Source organism: Salvelinus fontinalis, chromosome 21 (assembly GCF_029448725.1).
Source record: "Salvelinus fontinalis isolate EN_2023a chromosome 21, ASM2944872v1, whole genome shotgun sequence".
Classification (NCBI taxonomy): domain Eukaryota; kingdom Metazoa; phylum Chordata; class Actinopteri; order Salmoniformes; family Salmonidae; genus Salvelinus; species Salvelinus fontinalis.
This window is the reverse complement of record NC_074685.1, coordinates 6,345,683-6,357,220: the sequence shown is the minus strand read 5'-3', so window position 1 is coordinate 6,357,220 and position 11,538 is coordinate 6,345,683. Positions and strand designations below refer to the sequence as shown.

General features: G+C 42.9%; 1 protein-coding gene across 1 annotated transcript; it reads left to right on the top strand.

Annotated features, from left to right (window-relative positions):
• The first annotated feature begins 558 nt into the window (after positions 1-558).
• Positions 559-11,108, top strand: LOC129818086 (acetyl-coenzyme A thioesterase-like). Its single transcript, XM_055873646.1, has 12 exons — positions 559-1,214; positions 1,764-1,833; positions 1,905-1,965; positions 2,067-2,310; positions 4,618-4,795; positions 4,952-5,071; positions 5,171-5,441; positions 6,195-6,278; positions 6,426-6,559; positions 6,639-6,767; positions 6,879-7,005; positions 10,698-11,108. The coding sequence occupies exons 1-12, from the start codon at positions 887-889 to the stop codon at positions 10,836-10,838; spliced, it is 1,887 nt and encodes a 628-aa protein (XP_055729621.1). The 5' UTR covers positions 559-886; the 3' UTR covers positions 10,839-11,108.
• The last annotated feature ends 430 nt before the right edge of the window (positions 11,109-11,538 follow it).

Sequence of the window (11,538 nt, the reverse complement as noted above, 5' to 3'; positions counted from 1 at the left end):
TTGGTTAACTCCATCAGATTTGCCTATAACCCTAAATTAATCAGAAATGAGCAGGGTCAGCCATACCGTAAGGACCCCTTTTGAATAATCTAATTTTAGAATTAAATAATCAAGGTATTTAAACACTTGTTGAACAGGAATTGTACAATTCTGACGGAGTGTGTCTGACGGAGTTGAAATAAATCCAGTTAGTTGCATTTTATGAGAGAAATGTGGAGGTTGTTCCTTTACATGGTGTGATAGCTGATACTTTGGTCTATCTTCAAGGTCTGCTTGCTAACTAGCATCTGAAGTTGTGTGTAAAAAATAAAAAACAAGCTGTATGATTGAATTTTCTCTGTTTCTCCTAAAACTCCATGATAAGGTAGGCTATAATCATCCCTTGTAGTTACTGCAGTTTGCAGATAGATATTATTGGTCTATTCTGGGGTCACGAGTACTATCAGCACACCGGGCTGTCAGAGTCCATCTGTAGTGTGTGTTAGGTATGTGTGTGCGCACGCACGTCTGTGTACCAGCCAAGTCTCAGGAATGTAGAGGATTGTGTGTCATATCATATGACTGAGTTTAGCGCTGTTTGGTGACAGTTTCCTGTCCAGTTTTCCATCTCCCTTGCCAGACCCCCCAAAGTCAGAGTGTGTCATCAAATTGAGCGAGAACTATGATTGAAACTCATTGCCACAGTGTGTAACGGTGTGTGTTTACGTCATAGGGCTTAGAGCCGCAGATAAGATTTACCACAGATAAGATTTACAGATGGAGAGAGGGAAGGAGGGAGGGACAGAGTGGTGTTACACTGCCATCTCACTCACTTGCTCTCACTCAGGGACTCAGATAGGCTGGTATACTGATTTTCTCTACACTTACTCAGAGAAGCAACAGGGTCATGATGACCCAAAGCCTCCAGAATGGCTTCACTCTGGACAACCACTACCTCCAGGATCTGAAGGGGCCTGTCCCTGTGCCCACTCAATATGCTCCGAGCCTGGGTGTACACCGGGGGTCATGCCCTGTGGAGCCCCATAAGGGCCAAGAGATCCAGAGGCATCGGTCTGCTCAGGCTGCTCCTCTCCTGGGTTCATGTCGTGTGCAAACCCCTGCTCCTATGGAAGTCCAGATGTGTCAGTCTATACAGCCATGCCATGCAGATCACCAAGGAGACCTGAGTGCTGGGCAGCTACTCAAATGGATGGACACAATCGCCTGCCTCGCTGGTCAGTATTGTGTGTGTGTGTGTGTGTTTCCATGCAAAGAAGACAGAAAAGTAGACGATGTAAAGTTCATGGAAACTTTACACTGCTATTCCCATCTGTATCTAAATATCAGGTGGAGAGTTTCCTCTGGTGTAAATGCTGAGCAAATGTTAACAATATAGAGACTAGGAACAGTGTTAGAGTTCAGGAATAGAAACTGATTAGATGTCAGGGGTAGTATCTGCCACCTCACACACACCACCTCAGTTACACAAGTAGGGTGTGTGTGACAGAGCTGACCTTCAGTGGCCATTGCTGGACAGACAGGGTAACAGCAGTGCACTGACCCCTCACCTACTAACATTCCCCTACGTGTGTGTGTGTGTGTGTGCGTGCATGCACACACAATAACACATAATAAGAGATTTGTGTTATCCCCCATGAGGATGTTAAGGATTGGCATGTCACTGTAATTGTAGTTCGGGCCACAGTTGGAGAGATGAAACATAGATACTGTAAATATAAAGATTAACAATGTGAGATAACTTTGTGTGTGTGTGTGTCCCTTAGCTGAGCGTCATGCTGGGATGGCATGTGTGACACTATCCATGGACGATATCCAGTTTGAGGAGACTGGAAGGTACGCGTCAATCAATTAGTCAATCAATGAAATGCATATAACGTTTTTAATATTTCTAATGTTGTTTGCAGGGTTGGTCAGGTGATCACCATCAAGTCTAAAGTCAACAGAGCGTTCACCACTAGCATGGAGGTAAGACTACACACATGCACACGCACACACACACACTTACGCATGCATGTACAAGTATTATATATATTTTAATGTATAATATAACAATTGTGTGTGTGTAGGTTGGAATCCGTGTGTCAGTGCAGGATGTGAGGGAACATGTGGAGAGGTTGGTATGTGTGGCCTACTCCACCTTTGTTGGAAAGCCAGCGGGACCACAGAAGGTGTTGTTGCGGCCAGTGGAGGATCTGTGTTCTGCAGAGGAGGAGCTGCAGCATTCTCTGGCCTCAGAGAGACGAAGACTTCGCCTTTACAATGAACAGACCTTTAGTACCCTGCTACAAGACTACCACACACTAGCCAACGGTCAGTCTCTCTGTCTATCTCGCTCTCTTTCTCTAGACCTCTCTCTCTGTATTTCTCTCTCTCTTTCTAGACCTCTCTCTCTCTAACCCTCTCTCTATTTCTCTCTCTTGCTCCTCTCTCACATCTGTGTGTGTGTGTGTGTGTGTGTGTGTGTGTGTGTGTGTGTGTGTGTGTGTGTGTGTGTGTGGTATCATTATCTTTACTTAGGTTATCTTGTTCTGAGAGGAACTATAATTGCCCCATGAACTCATTTTCAATGGGCAAATATAAACAAATAAATACCTTTGTAGCTGAGAAAGAGGAGAGATAGAGAGAGTTTGTTTGATACAGTGCTCTGATGAAAAGGGCGAAGAGTCTGCAAGAGGACAGAGAAAGACATCCACACTCACACACACCAACACAAAGAGAAGAGCCAACATCTTTTTTTTCTTTCAGATCCACTGGGCACAAACTGGTTGAATCAACGTTGTTTCAACGTAATTTTTCAATGTGTTGTGACGTGAAAACCACGTGGGGAAGAAAAGTCTTTCTAAAAACAGTAATCAATGTAACTGTTGTTGTTAGAGTGAAATTTCAACCACACTATTATGACATCATGGTCACCACATTTCAAAATACAAAAACCTTGTATAAATTATGTTGAATTTGTACTTTTACAAATATCCACTATCCAGAAAAAAACTATAGGCTGGGCAGCACCTCCTACTGGAAAATGTATCTATCTACAGCTACATGTTGGTCTCACATCCAAGGTATTAACTAAGCCCAGCTGTTATATCTGTTACCAATGTGCTATCGTGAGAATGATTGTCGAAAGATCTCCACTTAAAAACAAAATAGATTCACTGTTACCATCAAAGTCATTCCAAAGGGCAGGTTCAACAGAGCAAATGAAATGTGACCATACTTTATCAATCATCAATGATGCTATTTAAGCCTATATAGCATTTACAAAGACATCAACAGGAATTGTTTGATTGAACCCAGTAATCAACTAAAAATAGACAATACAATAGGCCTAGGGTTTCAAGCTTGATTTAAAATGTCGTGATATTGAATTGTGTTTTATTGTCAACGCAACCATATATCAACATTTGAAGGATATGTATCGTCTGCTTGGATAGTTCCATCTGAGCCACTGACTTAGTCTGGCTTTAATTACAGTTTGTCTACAAATTAATAATTTATATGTTGGAGTCACGTCTCCATCTCAACCAAAAATCAAAGTTAGGGAATAGGACTAAATCAAATCAAACTATATTTGAAGTTCATTGAGAGTTTGATTTGATTTAGTCCCATTCTGTAACTTAGACTTTTGGTTGAGATGGAGATGTGACTCCAACATATTAATTATTAATTTGTAGACAAACTGTAATTAAAGCCAGACTAAGGCAGTGGCTCAGATGGAACTATCCAATGCAGACGATATGTGTTGACAACCAAACATAATTCACAATCACTTTTAAAATACAATAAATAGTGTGTTAACTTGTTGATAAGTTAACACATGTTATATTAGATTCATGTCTCCAACTCAACCAAACATAACAGTGGCTCAGATGGAACTATCCAAGCAGTAGATATGTCTTTTTAATGTTGATATTTATTTGGGTTGTCAACCAAACACAATTCAATACAACTTTTGTAATAGGGCAAATAGCCTAAAGTTATGTAACATTCAACCTTAAAATGCGTAACACATCCATGGCCACATTTTGAGGTTATTATGACTATACATATCTTCTTATGTAATAATATAAATCATGCAAGTTTAAGATAGCGGGTCTGTGGAGATCTTCACAATGGCTGTTATAATCTGCGCAATATCTCAAACAGCATGATCACTTGCACCATGATGTACTTTTAATGTAATCTCAACTGGAATCCAGGTCATTTGGTTCTGCTATTAGATGAAGTACAGTGATATCACATTAATCTGTTGAATAAATAAACTAAATATCTGACATTTTATTCCCAATTGAACTTTGCTGTGCTTTTAAATGGTTGAAAATGTGGTGATAACACATTTGGAAATTCAACCAACCTTTGGCTGTCTTTATGAGTGGGTGAATATAGGTTGTAAACTCATTGATCAACGTCTCAACCAAATATTACCCAATTATCCACGTTGAAATGACGCAGTGTGCCCAGTGGGTTATCTATGTGTAATGCTCTCTGTAAGAGCCACATGATGAAACAACTTACATGTCTGTCTGAGGGCTATTGCTGAATTGGTGAATAGTTGTACTAGACGTGTCATTGCATCTCTTTTTAATCCCCATGTCTGTACCTGTACCTCCCCATCAGGTAACTATTCCTCTCCAGGTGTGTGTAGCAGGAGAGACCCGCTGTCTGCTGTGTCCACAGAGTTCACGCGTGTAGAGAGCATCGAGCTGGTACTGCCTCCACATGCTAATCACCATGGCAACACCTTCGGAGGACAGATCATGGCCTGGATGGAGAACGCAGCCACAGTGGCAGCCAGGTAGACACACACACACACACACACACACACACACACACACACACACACACACACACACACACACACACACACACACACACACACACACACACACACACACACACACACACACATGCACACACACTCAACTATCCCTCTCTGTCTCTCTCTCTCCAGTCGTTTGTGTGGCTGCTTCCCCTCTCTGAGGTCTGTAGACATGTTCCGCTTCAGAGGTCCATCCTCTGTAGGAGACAGACTGGTCTTTAAGGCTGTGGTCAACAACACATTTAACAACAGGTAACATGTCTAGTCATCTGTCTTACCTTTCAGATAATGGGATCCTATGGAAATGTAATTAGCACAGTATTTAAAATGTGTGTGCGCCTGTGTGTATAGTATCGAGGTAGGTGTCCGAGTGGAGGCCTATAACTGTGAGGAGTGGAGCGCGAACAAACCGCGTCACATCAACAGTGCCTTCCTCATCTACCAGCTGGCTAACACACCTGGTGACGTACCTGCCTTCCCCCAAGTCACATACACCACCCAGGACGGGGAGAGGAGATACCTGTCTGCCATTGTCAGAAAGAGAATTCGCATGGCTAGAAAGCACATCCTGTCCTGTAAGGAGGAGGCTCCTCTCTCTGTCCCCTGGGATAAAAGCAATCAGGTACTACAACCATGTAATGAACATGACACTACCAGCACCCATTGTTCTAGCTAAGCTAGCCTTGTTACCTGACTGTTCTTGCATTCAACCACATTGCTGCCATGCAGTGGTGTAAAGTACTTAAGTAGTACTATAAAGTATTTTTACTTAAGTATTTTTGGGGCGTATTTGTACTTGACACGACTATTTATATTTTTGACTACTTTTACTTCACTACATTCCTAAAGAAAGTAATGTACTTTTTACTCCATACATTTTTCCTAACACCCAAAAGTACTCGTTACATTTTGAATGCTGAGCAGGACAGGATTATTGTATTTTAAAAGTGATAGTGAATTAATGGTTGAATTCGCATACTTATCAAGGGAACATCCCTGGTCATCCCTACTGCCTCTGATCTGGCATACTCACTAAACACAAATGCTTTGTTTGTAAAGGACGTTGGAGTGTGCCGCTGGCTATCTGTAAATTACCCTGGTTTGCTCAGTATAAGGAATTTGAAATCATTTATACTTTTACTTTTGATACTTACGTATATTTAAAACCAAATACCTTTAGACTTTTTCTCAAGTAGTATTTTACTGGGTGACTTTCACTTTTCATTTTCTATTAAGGTATCTTTACTTCTACTCAAGTATGACAACTGAGAACTTTTTCTACCACAGCTGCCATGCCAGATGACAAGTTGGTTGAAGCTGAGGTACACTCATTATTTCTCAGCTGACTGTCTCTCTCTCCTATCGCCCCCTGCAGGTGTATCTGGGCTATAACAACGTAGCAGCTCTGACTGTACTGGCTGGGAAACAAGACTGGGAAGCCAGCAGCATCAGTGACAGAGTAAGAAACACACAAATGCATGAACGGAGGCAATTTATGGCAATTTTGTAAAGGAGATTCTCTGTCCTTTTTGGAGTTGGACACCATTTTGCTTTTACGTTGTCCTTACTTACCTTACAACTTACTGTTGTATGTTTGTGTATCCAGGTCGCTGTGTATGTCCATGAGGAGGTGGAGCTGCTTTGTGTCCAAGTTCAGATGGAGGTCATGACCTCTGCCCTCCATGCCTTCACCTTACTGGCTGACCTCACGCTGCGACCTCTTTGGGACAAACACTACCTGTAAGTATGACCGACACAGAGCTTTATGTTCATTAAACTAACTAAACCTTTAACCTCTCACACCCCCTTCTTTCTGTAGGAGCTGTGAGGAGGTGGAGAGGGCGGATGAGGAAGAGACAGTATATCACATTAAATGCCCCCCCATCAATGGAGGCAAGAGCCGCGACTTTGTGTTCCTGCTATCAAAGAGGCAGCCCTGCAAAGACGGGTAAGGTTTCCTTCAGAATAATGTTTGTGTGTGTGTGTTCCTGTCTTCCACAGTGGTGATGGTTATGTGATCATTCTGATTTCTGTAACTATATGTGTGTTTCTTCTACAGTGACCCCTATGTGGTGGCCCTGAGGTCTGTAACTGTGACAACAGTTCCCCCTGTGGAGGGTTTCCTCCGTAGCGAGGCCAAGTGTGCCGGTTTCCTCATCCACAGCCTGGGACTCAACAGTTGCAAGGTGAGGCAGAAACACCTACACACTGACTGCCTACGACACTCCCGTGGACCTCCGTGTAGTCTTGCTTTGTATGATTTTGTTTTGGCTTTCTCATTTGCCTAGTTGACACACACTACCTTCTCATCAAGGTCTATTCCTATCTAGTAATGGGAAGTTTGGCTCATTTTACTGACTTTGATCTTTTTGAGTCGTTCAGTTAAAAGAACAAATCTTTAAACTCATTTTGTTCATTTGATTCAGTAAGACCCAGTGCATGCAAGAGCCCCTACCGGCGAACGATGAACTGAAACCTCGAGTCATGAGTCTACAAGCCTCTCAGTCACATCTCATTCACCAGAAAAGGCTTATTGGCGCTGTCATTTGTGACAGTCTTGCAAAATTTTGCTAGTCACACATATACGATTATTCCTTGATTCCTTTGAAACAAGGTCTAGTTGCGGCCACAACAGGACTAGATTGTGAATGATTCTTGGTGTCGTGCAACTGCTTGACTGCTGTGAGGGTGATAAGCACAATATCGTTTGCGAACTGCAGAAGCCCCCCCAAACGATTCAATCTCGAGTTCGAGTTTGTTAAGCAGAGGCTGTGTATGTTTCGCTTCGACAAAGCTGTGTCCATCATAACATTCCATAATCAATTAATTGCATTCATATTTGCACCATGAGATCAATTATCAGTTCTAAACATGTATTTTTCTTCTCTATGCTACCTGCAGCATGGCCTATTGTCCTACGCGCATATGTGGCAGACAGTTGTTGGTGAGAGCACGTCTCCAGAGCCACTGAGCTGGAGGAGCGCTTATCAATCCTGCTGTAGAATTCATTGCAGCCAGCAGGTCAAACAAATTACTACGGCCAGCAGGTCAAACAAATTACTACGGCCAGCAGGTCAAACAAGTTACTACGGCCAGCAGGTCAAACAAGTTACTACGGCCAGCAGGTCAAACAAATTACTACGGCCAGCAGGTCAAACAAGTTACTACGGCCAGCAGGTCAAACAAGTTACTACGGCCAGCTGGTCAAACAAATTACTACGGCCAGCAGGTCAAACAAACTACTACGGCCAGCTGGTCAAACAAGTTACTACGGCCAGCACGTCAAACAAGTTACTACGGCCAGCAGGTCAAACAAATTATTACGGCCAGCAGGTCAAACAAGTTACTACGGCCAGCAGGTCAAACAAATTACTACGGCCAGCAGGTCAAACAAATTACTACGGCCAGCAGGTCAAACAAATTACTACGGCCAGCAGGTCAAACAAATTACTACGGCCAGCAGGTCAAACAAATTACTACGGCCAGCAGGTCAAACAAATTACTACGGCCAGCAGGTCAAACAAATTACTACGGCCAGCAGGTCAAACAAATTACTACGGCCAGCAGGTCAAACAAATTACTACGGCCAGCAGGTCAAACAAACTACTACGGCCAGCTGGTCAAACAAATTACTACGGCCAGCAGGTCAAACAAATTACTACGGCCAGCTGGTCAAACAAATTACTACGGCCAGCAGGTCAAACAAATTACTACGGCCAGCAGGTCAAACAAATTACTACGGCCAGCTGGTCAAACAAATTACTACGGCCAGCAGGTCAAACAAATTACTACGGCCAGCAGGTCAAACAAATTACTACTGCCAGCAGGTCAAACAAGTTACTACGGCCAGCAGGTCAAACAAATTACAGACACCGGCACATTTTGGACTTTTAACCCCTTTAAAACATTGTGTGTTTGAGCTACAGACTTCTGGGTTGGATTTGTCTATTTTGTTCTGCATCCATAGGTACCAACTACTAGTCTGTGTGATTAACGGAGGCTGAGTTAGAGAGGTGTTTGTGAGACAAGGGCGGATTCCGAAGGGGCCAGGACATTTTACAAAAACGTCTGTAGAGTCCGAGTGGTTTGCGCTACAAACTATTAAAAGCTATCTATGAAAACCTGAGACTCCCTCGAGAACACACATGTTTTGCTCTATGACTCTCAGAAGCCACACAAGAGTCATTAGAAGGTAAGGGGTTCCTCTACGTAGAAGATCATAGGAAATCCCAGGACATATCAAATAAAATCAAAGTTTATTTGTCACGTGCGCCGAATACAACAGGTGTAGACCTTACAGTGAAATGCTTACTTACAGGCTCTAACCAACAGTGCAAAAAAGGTATTAGGTGAACAATAGGTAAGTAAAGAAATAAAAAGACAGTGAAAAATAACAGTAGTGAGGCTATAGACAGTAGGGAGGCTATAACAGTAGCGAGGCTATATACAGGCACCGGTTAGTCGGGCTGATTGAGGTAGTATGTACATGTAGATATGGTTAAAGTGACTATGCATATATGATGAAGAGAGAGTAGCAGTAGCGTAAAAAGAGGGGTTGAGGGGGGGGCACACAATGCAAATAGTCCGGGTAGCCATTTGATTACCTGTTCAGGAGTCTTATGGCTTGGGGGTAAAAACTGTTGGTAAGCCTTTTTGTTCTAGACTTGGCACTCCGGTACCGCTTTCCATGCGGTAGTAGAGAGAACAGTCTATGACTGGGGTGGCTGGGGTCTTCGACAATTTTTAGGGCCTTCCTCTGACACCGCCTGGTGTAGAGGTCCTGGATGGCAGGCAGCTTAGCCCCAATGATGTACTGGGCCGTACGCACTACCCTCTGTAGTGCCTTGCGGTCGGAGGCCGAGCAATTCCCGTACCAGGCAGTGATGTAACCAGTCAGGATGCTCTCGATGTTGCAGCTGTAGAACCTTTGAGGATCTGAGGACTCATGCCAAATCTTTTTGTTTCCTCAGGGGTAATAGGCTTTGTCGTGCCCTCTTCACGACTGTCTTGGTGTGTTTGGACCATTCTAGTTTGTTGGTGATGACACCAAGGAACTTGAAGCTCTCAACCTGCTCCACTACAGCCCCGTCGATGAGAAAGGGGGTGTGCTCGGTCTTCCTTTTCCTGTAGTCCACAATCATCTCTTTAGTCTTGGTTACGCTGAGGGTTAGGTTGTTATTCTGGCACCACCCGGCCAGGTCTCTGACCTCCTCCCTTTCGGCTGTCTCGTTGTTGTCGGTGATCAGGCCTACCACTGTTGTGTCGTCTGCAAACTTACTGATGTTGTTGGAGTCGTGCCTGGCCTTGGAGTCGTGGATGAACAGGGAGTACTGGAGGGGACTGAGCACGCACACCTGAGGGGCTCCAGTGTTGAGGATCAGCGTGGCAGATGTGTTGCTACCTACCCTCACCACCTAGTGTCTATAATACTGCAATAAGCTCACATAGTTGCTGTCACAAACTCCAAACAGTTGTCACTCACTAGTTGGATATTAATTTCCCAGAGCAAACCATCTGTACTTACAGCATTCTTATAAATAATTATTTCTTTTTTCTTTGGCGTATCTTTTTTTATTGACATTTGTCAATAAAATTCATGAATGCAACTGTTTATTTCAAATTGGGTTATACTTGTAGCCCTAGTTTCCTGAAAAGAAAATGGTGGAACAATTCATTGTGAGGCTAAATATAAAGTCATGCAGATAAATGAAAGTCATTTAAATGAAATCTGATTTTTGCTGAGGTCTCGGGACTTATAGGGTTAATAAGCACAGTATAATAACTTGTTACCTTTCATCACGTCTTCATTAGCCCTCCATAGACCTCACAATTCATAAAATGTTAACACCAGGTGTGCATGTCTTATTTTGTGTTCCAGGTGTGTTACTACAACCAGGTGACGTCAGGTGTTTTGCCGTATGTAGCAGGTAACCTGGCAGGATGGTCCAAGTCTATGGAGGAAACGGCTAGCGCATGTACCACCTTCCTGGAGAGAGACCTCATCACTAGCCTCTTCTGATTCACACACTAAGCATGAGTCTATGATGGTGAACTGACACAGCAGCACAGATTCTAACAATATAGAAATGTCCATGGCTGCTAATTACAGGTGTTACATTTACAGTTACCCAAAATGTATTTGTGACGTTTATGTAACAATTCAGAGCAAATTTAGCTCATGTATGTGGTGTAGGTCTTATGTCATGAATTCTTCTATAAATATTTCAGATGTTGATACGAGTAATGTACAGTAACATAATGATACTCATAATGATAAAACCTATTCTGTAAATAACAAATAAAATCTATATGTTTTACCTTAGAATTTTCTCTTTGACAGCTGGGGGTGGAAGAGAGAGAATACATCACTAAACAGGAAACACATAACAAAGAGGGCTAGCAGACATAAACACATCTTTAGATACAGGAGAGGACAGAGGGACTGTTTAACTCCTCCTTTATTTAACTCCTCCTTTACAAAATAAATTCATAATATCAGTTGAACTTATCATATCATTCACATAGATCCAACACACCTCTCCTTCTCCTGTGACATCAGACCAAGGCACTACTCGGGCTGCTCAAGAACATTTGGGGGAAATGTGTCGTTCAGTACAAGCCATTACGGAACATAGCAAATGTTTAATCGAACTGAACACACCCCTGTTAGCTGGTGTACAGCACACCACAGTCTCCAGTCTGTGGTGACAGAGGGAGAG

Coding starts and splice junctions, on each gene's coding strand:
- LOC129818086 (XM_055873646.1), top strand. CDS start 887: ATGATGACCCAAAGCCTCCAGAATGGCTTCACTCTGGACAACCACTAC. Junction 1,966..2,066: donor CGTTCACCACTAGCATGGAG/GTAAGACTACAC, acceptor GTGTGTGTGTAG/GTTGGAATCCGTGTGTCAGT. Junction 7,006..10,697: donor TGGGACTCAACAGTTGCAAG/GTGAGGCAGAAA, acceptor TTTGTGTTCCAG/GTGTGTTACTACAACCAGGT.